The following is a 12,176-nucleotide window of genomic DNA, read 5'->3' on the forward strand; positions in this document are numbered from 1 at the left end:
CAGGGGAAGATATCAAGCAACCCCCAACAAGCTTAGATTTACCTCAGGGAGGCGCTAGCTCTTTCCAACCAATCCGCTATCATCGTTGTGTGGGCTGTCAGCCTGCCCTCTGAGCCCGGCAATGCGGTTGCAAATGTTTCGTCACCGTTCGAGGAGACATCGTCCGCGCGCTTCGAAGTGGGCTCGTTTTGTCAGACGGACAAGCCCACTTCAAAATGAACTGACGATGTCTCCTCAAACGGGATGAAACGTTTGCAACCCAAATTGGCAAGCTTGGAGAGCAGGCCGAAAGCCCAGCTATCAACCTCAGCTACTTACCATATTTTTCGGAGTATAAGACGCACCTTCCCCCCCCCCCCCCAAAAAAAGAGGCTGAAAATCTGGGTGCGTCTTATAAACAATACAGCAATTTTTGCCTCCCAAAATCCTGCCTCCTTCACCAAAATGGCCGTGCATAGCCTTTAGGAGGCTTTCAGAGTGCTCCTGGCGGCTGGGGAGGGCAGAAATGAGGGAAAAATAGGCCGTTTTTTGCTCAATTTTGCGCCCCTTGGCCCCCAGGAGCACTTTATAAGCCTCCTAAAAGCTATGCATGCCCTTTTTTGAAAAAAAAATGGGCCCGTTATCGCAACAAACGGGCCCCTTTGGGGTCTGCAGAGTGCAAAAACTTTTTTTTTTTTTAAAAATTGCCCCTTCAAAATCTTGGTGCGTCTTATACTCCCGTGCGTCTTATACTCCGAAAAATACGATATATAAAAATACATTTCTTGTGTACTGACTTATTGTGCCTCTCTTGAGTGTTCCAGCTACTCAAATTAAATATAGGATAGGATACCAGAATGGGAAGGGACCTTTGAGTTCAACTCGCTGCTAAGGCAGGATACGAGTGACAGCTAACCGTTTTTGTCCTCGCGTGCTCACACCCACAATGCAATACATCCCATCCCCCTGTGCATGCGCGCAACCCCTCCCGCGCTGCCTCCACGTATTCACACATACCACCCCACACCCCATAGCATAGCAGGTCTACCTAAAGCCTCCTGGGACCAAACATGGGCCCAAGGGGGGGGGAGGAGGAACACTACCCCCTGCCCCCTGTTTTGGGCCTAACAGGCCTCCCTGAAGCATCCAGGTGCCCGTTTCCCGACTTCTGGTAGGCTCGTTTTTTGCCCTCCCTGGGCTCCAGCGGCTTTCTAGGAGCCTGGGGAGGGCGGAAACGGTCTCCCCCACTCCCCGGAGGCTGGAAACAGCGTGTTTCCCGACTTCCAGTGGGCCCGTTTTTCCCCCTCGCGAGGCTCCAGCGGCTTTCCGGGAGCATGGGGAGGGTGAAAATGGCGTCCCCCCCCCCCCGGAGGCCGAAAACACCCTCCCAGAGCCTCCACGGGAGTTCTGTGTTTACTTGGCATTGCACGGTGACTCCTGGGAAGGAAGGGCAGCGTGGGTGGGCCAGCTGAAAATCAGCTGGCTAGCGCGCGCATGCCCGCTGGAGTGACCGAGGGCAATGGCTCGCGTGCCCACAGATATGGCATAGGTTCGCCATCACGGCTCTATGCCATTTCAGACAAATGGAGGAGGGGGAAGGGGAGGAGCAGGAGAAAGAGGAGGGGCGGGTAAGGAGGAGGAAGAAGAGGGGCAGGAATAATAGAATAGGAAGGGACCTTGGAGGTCTTCTAGTCCAACCCTCTGCTCCGTCAGGAAACCCTGTACCGTTTCTGACCAATATCTCCGCCCCGAAGGTTTACCAACCTGGCGTTTGCACAGGACGCAGAAACACTTCCGGCACTGCGGGCATTTGACTTCCAGCTGCTCCGATTCGTAAATGAAACCGAAAGAGCACTAAAGAACAAGGAGAGAAAAATCAAGAAATCCATTCTCGCCCAGGCTGCGATCGGCCCTTCCTCGCCTCCAGGAAGGGGAGGCAGAGGCCGTCCTTAAATTAAAAAAAGACATTAAATCGGAACCGATTCCTTGCATCGTACTTCGATGATGAGCTGGACATTTCGACCCGTCTTAAAAGCAACCAGCTCCTCGCCCGCGTGGAGACGAACGGATAGATCATTTTTACAAATAGCCGGCGAAGCTATCAAAGACTCGACTGCCCTATTTTTCCCCGCAACAACAGCCCTGCGAGGAGGGTTGGGCTGCGGAAGAGGGACTGGCCCAAAGTCATCCATCTGGCTATCGTGGCTAAGGTGGGACTAGAATTCCCAATCTCCTGGCGATTGGCCCAAAATTAGCGAGCCAGCTTTCGTGCCTAAAATGGACTAGAACTCCCAATCTCCTTGTGTCAGATGCCATGCCTATGATGGACTAGAACTCCCAATCTCCTTGTGTCAGATGTCATGCCTATGATGGACTAGAACTCCCAATCTCCTGTGATTGTCCCAAAGTCATCCATCTGGCTATTGTGCCTAAGGCAGGACCTGAACTCCCAGTCTCCTTGGGGATTGGGCCAAAATTAGCTAGCCAGCTTTCGTGCCTAAAATGGACTAGAACTCCCAATCTCCTTGTGTCAGATGCCATGCCTATGACGGACTAGAACTCCCAATCTCCTTGTGATTGGCCCAAAGTCACCCATCTGGCTATTGTGCCTAAGGCAGGACTAGAACTCCCAGTTTCCTTGGGGATTGGGCCAAAATTAGCTAGCCACCTTATGTGCCTATGATGGACTAGAACTCCTAATCTCCTAGAGGTTGGTCCAAAGTCATCCTTCTGGTTATTGTGCCTAAGGTGGACTACAACTCCCCGTACTCCTGGCGATTGGCCCAAAGTCACCCAGCTGGCTTTCATGCCTAAGACAGAACTAGAACTCCCAGTGTCCTAGAGATTGGCCCACAGTTATCCATCTGGCTATTGTGCCTAAGGCGGGACTAGAACTCCCGATCTCCTGGCGATTGCCCCAAAGTTAGACAGCTAGCTTTCGGGCCTAAGGTGGACTAGAACTCCCCGTACTCCTGGTGATTGGACCAAAGTCACCCAGCCGGCTTTCATGCCTAAAGCAGAACTATAACTCCCAGTCTCCTGGCTTCTACCCTGGCTCCTTAAGCACTGGACCAATAATCAATAATCCAACGTTCAGGATCAAAGTCTCTGTACAGACTGAACAAATTTTTAAAAAGCCAATGCAGGAAACGTATTTCTACAGCCTTCCTCGGTGAGGGGATCAGTCGCCAAAGCCCATGTTCCCCAGCCAGGAAGCCTACTGATGCATTACACTACAACTCCCATTATCCCTGCTGGCCTCCCTAGGCTCTGGGTTAGGAAAGGGGGGGGGGCATTTATCCCCGGACGTCCACCTGTTTCTTCAAAGGAAAGCCTATTCCAGGGGTGTCGAACTCAAGGCACGGGGATCGGATCTGGCTCGCAGGGGCGGCCCTGAGGATACAGCAAAGGACCAGCTTGTGCTGCCTCTGTCAGCGAAAACGGAGCTCGGGAGGGCCACGTGCGGCTCTCCCGAGCTCCGGCAGAGGATTGCAGGAGGCCGTCGCAGCCGAAAACGGAGGTCAGGAGCCCGTTTTCATTGGCAGAGCGCTCAGGCCACCTGCTGTGGCCCACCAGATTCAGACAGCGTGGAGGTTGTGGAGGAACATGGGCCAGTCCTGGAATTTGGGGAAGGCTCTGAGGAGGGCTCTGTGTCGGAGGCAGAGAGGGAGTCAGAGCCGTCTGACAGTTATCAGCTGCCTTCGGAATCAGACATGAGTGAGGCAGAAGAACAGCGGGAGCCTGTTCCCAGTGTGCGCATGCACAGAGTTGCCAGACGAAGGGAACAGCTAAAGAACACGGGTCGACTTGGGGGCAAGCCACAGGTGGACAATGAACGGCCCTCCCAGAGGAAAGAAAAGAGGGAGCGCCAGGGGAGTGGAGTTTGCAGGAGACCATTAGTTCACTTCATTGGTTCGGGACTCCCCGAGACTCCTTAGCGAGCTTTGCAGATCACGGCCTGGCAGCTCTCCAAGCCAGAGAAGGTCTGTGACCGTAAATCCTCCCTTGAAAGATTTTGCGGGATATGAAGGAACAGAATTCACGATCAATTAATAAAAGGAGTTTGCTTCAGGCCCTTGGGAAGCCTCGATCAGAACACCAGCACAAGCGCCCCCGACGGGAGTGACGTCGAGCTGGCCACGCCCACCCAGTCGTCATCGTTGTCGTCCCGCCGAGGTCAAACACAGCCTTGACGCGGCCCTCAATGAAATGGGAGTTTGACACCCCTGGTCTACTCATCCGCTGACTTTTTGGAGGGGCGGACTTCCCTTTTCTTTTAAAAGCAGCCCTTTCTCTTTTCATTCGGAAACCAAATCAACCTCGGGGTGGGGAGGGGAGGGGAGGGGGGGCTACTCACATGGGTGCACCACTGGAACTTGGGGTCCTGCATAAGGACGTGTTCCGTCAGCTTCTTATGGAAGAGGTCGTACGTCTCTTGATCCAGACAACTGCGCAACTGTGGAGAAAAAAACCTCATTTTTTTTAAAAAATGGAGGGGGTTCTGTCGTACCGCTATAAAGTTTGCCAAAAAGCCACGGGACGTCCTGGAGAATCTAACCGAAAACCAGAAAATCTTTCTTTTGGCGGGGGGGGGGGGGTTTAAGACCTAAAGACCTTTGTTAGAATTTTTTAAAAAAAATTTTGTTCTCTTACATATCATTTCAAGTATACATTCCACATAATTCTTCTTCTTTACATTTGTCATTCTTATACATTTGTTACTTCCTTCTTCCCTTCCCTTTCTCCTACTCTTCCTCTTCCCCTTCCTACCCTCTCTCCTTCTCTTCCTCTCCCTTCCTTCCTTCTCTCCTCCCCCTTCCTTCTTCCCTTCTCTTTCTCCTACTCTTCCTCTTCCCCTTCCTACCCTCTTTTCTTCTCTTCCTCTCCCTTCCTTCCTCCTCTCCTTCCCCTTCCTTCTTCCCTTCCCTTTTTCCTACTCCTACTCCTACTCTTCCTCTTCCCCTTCCTACCCTCTCTCCTTCTCATTCTCTCCCTTCTATCCTCCTCTCCTTACCTCTTTCTTCTTTCCCCCATCTTCCTTTCATTCTCTCCTCCTCTCCCTTTCTTTTTCTATTGTTGTAGGTGTCTCTTTCAGACATTTTCTTGGGATGCTATTTCCACAAACCCAAATATAATTTGGTATCATTTCCTATTCCCTTATCTTCGCTAATCTATCCTAACTATGTTTCCCCCCCTTTATATCTCACTCTTGAATATATACTTATATATTTAATATTTTCTTCTCCCCTTCTTCCCCTCCTCTTTTCCATTTAATAATGTATTGTCTGTGTTCTATCTCTTCTCCCTACTTTCTTTTCTAGCATCCTTTCTCGAGCCAATCACAAAATCTTCCCCATGTCTCAAAAAGTATTCCGATTCCTCTTTATCCTTTATTTTCATTGTCAACCTATTCATCTCTGCACAATCTAATATCTTTTCTTATTATCTCTTCATCTGTTGGTAGCTTATTTAATTTCTAATCTTGGGCAAATACAATTCTCCCTGCTGTAGTTACATGTATAATCAGATAAGTATCCTCTTTCTTGAATTTCTCTGGGATAATACCTAGTAAAAATATCTCTGGTCTAAATTCTATTTCCTGTTGTAACATTTTCAATAACCCTACTCTTATCTTAGTCCAATATTTCCTTGCACACGTCCACCACATATAATAGTATTTTTTGTTGACACTAAAGACCTTGAAAGACATTTTTTACCCCTTTTCTATTAGATACAGCTCGTCCTGGATCTACCAGAGTTCGTTTACTGACCATTTGAAGTTGGTCACAGCACTGGAAAAAAAGTGGTTTTCCCACTTACGACTGTTGCAGCGTCCTCCGCGGTCGCGGAATCAAAATTCGAATGCTTGGCAACCGACTCACTTTTATGACGGTTGCGATCTTCCGGCGAGCAACGTCAAGGGGGAAACCGGATTCACTTAACAACCGTGTTACTCGCTTAACAACTGCGGCGAAACCCTTCACAACGTTGGCAAGGAAGGTCGTCAAATGGGGCAAAACTCACTTAACAACGGTCTCACTTAGCGTCCAAAATGTTGTGGTCATGAGGGGTAGCTGTGTGCAGACAACAGTGATAATTTTGGATGGGAAGTTGGCACCGAACGGCAAATGGGAGTGTTTGAACCAGCTTTTTATATATGATATTTTAGTTTTTCTTTAAGTGTTCTCAACCGTCTGAAGTCAGCTTAAGCTGGGCGGCTGAATCAATTTGTTTAAATAAATAAAATAACTAACTAAAGACAGGAACTTCTGTCTAGTTTGTATTTCCACTTGGAAACCTCTCCTGAACTTTGTGCTTGAGGCAGAAAACAAACGAAACTTAGATTCTGGGTCCTGCTGATTAGATAAGTTTGTCGTTATGGGAGTGGCCAGTACATATTATTACTAGCAGGATACCCATGCTTCATGACAAAACCATGTGATCAGGCTATGCAGAAGAAATTGGCTCAGTGGTAGTCAGTGATTGAAACACATAAGGGGACATTGCTCCCGCCACCTTGAGTCCGGAAGTAGTTCCGTAAGTGGAAGGTGTTGATATTTTGGTGGGGGACCGACGTTTAGTACTGTAAGGAGCCCCAGACCACTCCTGAGTGAAGGAGTGGAACATCTGCCAGTTTGAACTGAGGTAACGGAATGTGAGGTAAATGGCAGTTGGAACAGAATTCTTTTCAGGTGGGGAGGGGGAGTAGCACTGTTAATTGCATGTTAATTACTGTATAAGAAACACTAAGGATCTGATGGTCATTTCGAAATATCCTTTCTTAGCAAGCACCTAGAAGCCGAGGGGAACATACGTGCCAAATTTCAAGTTTGTAGGCTTTACGGTTCTGGAGATTTTGTGATGATGCGCGAGTGGTATTTCGCTTATATATGTATACATAGATGTAAAAGTAAAAATTTGACACTGTGTATTAGGTTATTCTATTATGCCCAAAAGAAAGTTGATGCTTTCTGTTTTCTTTTTTCCCTTTATTCTACATTTTTTCCTCTTCCCTTTTTCCTCCCCTTTTTCGTGCTATTTTCATATATATATATATATATATATTATATATATATATATATATATATATATATATATATATATATATATATATATATATATATATATATATATATATATATATATATATATATATACACATACACATACATACACACACACACACACACTAATACAAATGTGAACATCAAAAATAGACTGTTATTAGCGACAGATGAAAAGTTAATAAAGAAAATATACAGCTTTTTATTAAGCCTTAAAACGGAAGATGAACAGGTGAAAAAAACAATGATAGTAGGGGCAAAAAATCTTTTGGGATATACTATAAAACTAGACAAAATGGCAAAAACTTTCGGATAGAAATTATAAATTGACAATGGCAACTGCATTTAAGGCAAATTTTGTATAAAATGTTTTATAGGTGGCGTTTACCATCAGTAAGACTTAAAAGTTGGACATTTAATCAGACATCGGGCACATACTCTCATATGTGGTGGACATGTGCAAAGGTAAACAAATACTGGACGAAAATGCATACATGGTGAGAAAAAGCGTTAAAGCAACACATCGATTATAAGAAAGAAATATTTGTTAGGCAAAATACGATAAAGGGAATATATATATTTAATACTAGTCGATAAAACAAGCATTGCCCGTATATTTATTTATAGGGGGGAAATGTCTGGACCAAGTGTAATCTTTAATGTTGGATTTTCCCACTTACCAGAGGGAGCCCCCTTATGGAGTACTGGGAAGCTGTTACCATGGCAACTCCACTGCGCTGTACGGTAGAAGCCATCTTATGGCAGTACAGTAGAAGCCATTTTATGGCAGTACATTTTAAAGCACAACAGGCTGTATCTTAACAGAACACCACCACCCCCCACGAGGGGTGTTACGGGTGTCTTACCCCCACAGTATTTGTTTCCAGAGAGTAAATCATCTGTGTACCAAGTTTGGTTGAAAATGCTCGAGGCGTTCCAGAGTTATGCTGGAACACACGCACACACACAGACAGAGCCATTTTTATGTATATATAGATTCTTTAGGTGTTATAGAAGAAGAAATATAAGTAATAAAAATGGTCTCCATTTAGGGGAGGGGGGTACTGTAATATTTGTATTTATTTTTTTGTATGTGATGTTTGTATTTTTTCTAGATGATGTTTGTGTTACTTGTATTTAAAATAAAAAAAAAGATACTCAAGCAAAAGAAAAGAAAAAAAATACTATTCTGTGTGTCTTACGTTTAATATATTATTATATCATATACTATTATGTTAGGAAATTGACCCAGACAATACTCTGTTCATAAAGCACTTATGGATGTTAAGGAGAAAAAAAAAACATAAATAAACTGTTTAAAAATAAAATAAAAACAGACGGGCCCCAAATCAAGACCAAGGGAGAAACATCACCTGGATATCAAGAGTAGAGAAATAATTTAGAAGTTCGGTCTCATCGCTGATCTCCGGCTCGGAGCAAGCTGGACAGACCAAATCCGTGATGTGCTTCTCCTTTACGGCGATGGTGAAGTGCAAAGCGAAACACTCTGGACAAATCGTACACTCGCACGAGGTCAGTGACTGCATCTGAAAAGAGAAGGACTGAACAGATTAAAAGAGTTGGAAGGGACCTTGTAGAGTAAAGTAGAAAATATGGAATTGAATGGAATGGAATAGAGAACACGGAACAGGTGAATAAAGAACAGAATAGAGAATAAAGAACAGAATAGAGAGAGAAAAAAGAATGGAACACAATAAAATAGAATAGAGGAATAGAATAAAATGGAATGGAATGGAATAGAATAGGTTGAAGAAAATAGAATAGAATGGAATAAGTTGAAGAGAAAAGAAGAGAAAATATGGAATGGAATGGAATAGAGAACACGGAACAGGTGAATAAAGAACAGAATAGAGAATAAAGAACAGAATAGAGAGAGAAAAAAGAATGGAACACAATAAAATAGAATAGAGGAATAGAATAAAATGGAATGGAATGGAATAGAATAGGTTGAAGAAAATAGAATAGAATGGAATAAGTTGAAGAGAAGAGAAGAGAAAATATGGAATGGAATTGAGTAGAGAACACGGAACAGGTGAATAAAGAACAGAATAGAGAATAAAGAACAGAATAGAGAGAGAAAAAAGAATGGAACACAATAAAATAGAATAGAGGAATAGAATAAAATGGAATGGAATGGAATAGAATAGGTTGAAGAAAATAGAATAGAATGGAATAAGTTGAAGAGAAGAGAAGAGAAAATATGGAATGGAATGGAATAGAGAACACGGAACAGATGAATAAAGAACAGAATAGAGAATAAAAAACAGGAGAGAGAGAGAAAAAAGAATAGAACACAATAAAATAGGATATAGGAATAGAATAAAATGGAATGGAATGGAATAGAATAGGTTGAAGAAAATAGAATAGAATGGAATAAGTTGAAGAGAAGAGAAGAGAAAATATGGAATGGAATTGAGTAGAGAACATGGAACAGGTGAATAAAGAACAGCATAGAGAATAAAAACAGGATAGAGAGAGAACAAAGAATAGAACACAATAAAATAGAATATAGGAATAGAATAAAATGGAATGGAATGGAATAGAATAGGTTGAAGAAAATAGAACAGAATGGAATAAGTTGAAGAGAAGAGAAGAGAAAATATGGAATGGAATGGAATAGAGAACACGGAACAGATGAATAAAGAACAGAATAGAGAATAAAAAAGAATAGAGAGAGAAAAAAGAAGAGAACACAATAAAATAGAATATAGGAATAGAATAAAATGGAACAGAATAGAATAGAATAGGTTGAAGAAAATAGAATAGAATGGAATAAGTTGAAGAAAAGAGAATAGAAAATATGGAATGGAATGGAGTAGAGAACATGGAACAGGTGAATAAAGAACAGAATAGAGAATAAAAAAACAGGATAGAGAGAGAAAAAAGAATAGAACACAATAAAATAGGATATAGGAATAGAATAAAATGGAATGGAATGGAATAGAATAGGTTGAAGAAAATAGAATGGAATGGAATAAGTTGAAGAGAAGAGAAGAGAAGAGAAAATATGGAATGGAATGGAATAGAGAACACGGAACAGATGAATAAAGAACAGAATAGAGAATAAAAAAGAATAGAGAGAGAAAAAAGAAGAGAACACAATAAAATAGAATATAGGAATAGAATAAAATGGAACAGAATAGAATAGAATAGGTTGAAGAAAATAGAATAGAATGGAATAAGTTGAAGAAAAGAGAATAGAAAATATGGAATGGAATGGAGTAGAGAACATGGAACAGGTGAATAAAGAACAGAATAGAGAATAAAAAAACAGGATAGAGAGAGAAAAAAGAATAGAACACAATAAAATAGAATATAGGAATAGAATAAAATGGAACAGAATAGAATAGAATAGGTTGAAGAAAATAGAATAGAATGGAATAAGTTGAAGAAAAGAGAATAGAAAATATGGAATGGAATGGAGTAGAGAACATGGAACAGGTGAATAAAGAACAGAATAGAGAATAAAAAAACAGGATAGAGAGAGAAAAAAGAATAGAACACAATAAAATAGGATATAGGAATAGAATAAAATGGAATGGAATGGAATAGAATAGGTTGAAGAAAATAGAACAGAATGGAATAAGTTGAAGAGAAGAGAAGAGAAGAGAAAATATGGAATGGAATGGAATAGAGAACACGGAACAGATGAATAAAGAACAGAATAGAGAATAAAAAAGAATAGAGAGAGAAAAAAGAAGAGAACACAATAAAATAGAATATAGGAATAGAATAAAATGGAACAGAATAGAATAGAATAGGTTGAAGAAAATAGAATAGAATGGAATAAGTTGAAGAAAAGAGAATAGAAAATATGGAATGGAATGGAGTAGAGAACATGGAACAGGTGAATAAAGAACAGAATAGAGAATAAAAAAACAGGATAGAGAGAGAAAAAAGAATAGAACACAATAAAATAGGATATAGGAATAGAATAAAATGGAATGGAATGGAATAGAATAGGTTGAAGAAAATAGAATAGAATGGAATAAGTTGAAGAGAAGAGAAGAGAAAATATGGAATGGAATGGAATAGAGAACACGGAACAGATGAATAAAGAACAGAATAGAGAATAAAAAACAGGATAGAGAGAGAACAAAGAACACAATAAAATAGAATATAGGAATAGGATAAAATGGAACGGAATGGAATAGAATAGGTTAAAGAAAATAGAATAGAATGGAATAAGTTGAAGAGAATAGAATAGAATAGAAAAGAAAATATGGAAGGGAGGAGTACAGAATGGAAAGAATAGCATAGCATAGCATAGAATAAGCAGGGTTAGAAGGGACCTTGGAGGTCTTCTAGTCCAACCCCCTGCCTAGGCAGGAAACCCTCTACCGTTTCAGACAAATGGCTATCCAACATCTTCTTAAAGACTTCCAGTGTTGGGGCATTCACAACTTCTGGAGGCAACTTCTGTTCCACTGATTCATTGTTCTCACTGTCAGGAAGTTTCCCCTCAGTTCTAAGTTGCTTCTCTCCTTGATTAGTTTCCACCCATTGCTTCTTGTTCTACCCTCAGGTGCTTTGGAGAATAGCTTGACTCACTCCTCTTTGTGGCAACCCCTGAGATATTGGAAGACTGCTATCATGTCTCCCCTGGTCCTTCTTTTCATTAAACTAGACATACCCAGTTCCTGCAACCGTTCCTCGTATGTTTTAGCCTCCAGTCCCCTAATCCTCTTGGTTGCTCTTCTCTGCACTCTTTCTACAGCAGTGATGGCGAATCTATGGCACGTGTGCCACAGGTGGCACGGGGAGCCATATTTGGTGGCATGCCAGCCGTCAACTCATATGTGCCGGCCATCTGATTTTCCGCCCTTATGGAGAGCTGCGGGGGGGGGGGGGGGAGCATTTTGGCTCTCCCCAGGCTTCAGGAAAGACTTCAGAGCCTGGGGGGGGGGGTCACATGCGCGTGCACAGGTGGGCGGGGAGATTGAGTGGGCATGCGTGCGTGATAGCGCAATTTTGGCACGTCCTAAGAAAAAGGTTCACCATCACCGTTCTAGAATCTGAACCTCTTTTTTTTTTACATTGTGGCGACCAAAATGTAATGACGGGTTGGACGCAGTCAACCAGCCCCGCTGTCAGGTTTCCGAAAGATGCTCT

General features: G+C 42.6%; 1 protein-coding gene across 2 annotated transcripts in view; it reads right to left on the reverse strand.

Moving 5' to 3' along the window:
- Nucleotides 1–12,176, reverse strand: part of LOC309381611 (E3 ubiquitin-protein ligase RNF31-like) — a 47,749-nt gene that overhangs the window by 10,379 nt on the left and 25,194 nt on the right. For both annotated transcript variants that reach the window (XM_081932791.1, XM_081932790.1), the window contains exons 13-15: nucleotides 8,417–8,590; nucleotides 4,337–4,435; nucleotides 1,744–1,833 (exon numbers count right to left, since the gene is read on the reverse strand). In XM_081932791.1, coding sequence (XP_081788917.1) covers nucleotides 1,744–1,833; nucleotides 4,337–4,435; nucleotides 8,417–8,590 — 363 coding nt within the window. The remainder of the gene's footprint in view (nucleotides 1–1,743; nucleotides 1,834–4,336; nucleotides 4,436–8,416; nucleotides 8,591–12,176) is intronic.

The sequence above is a fragment of the Natrix helvetica genome (genome assembly GCF_964273705.1).
Source record: "Natrix helvetica genome assembly, chromosome: Z".
Classification (NCBI taxonomy): domain Eukaryota; kingdom Metazoa; phylum Chordata; class Lepidosauria; order Squamata; family Natricidae; genus Natrix; species Natrix helvetica.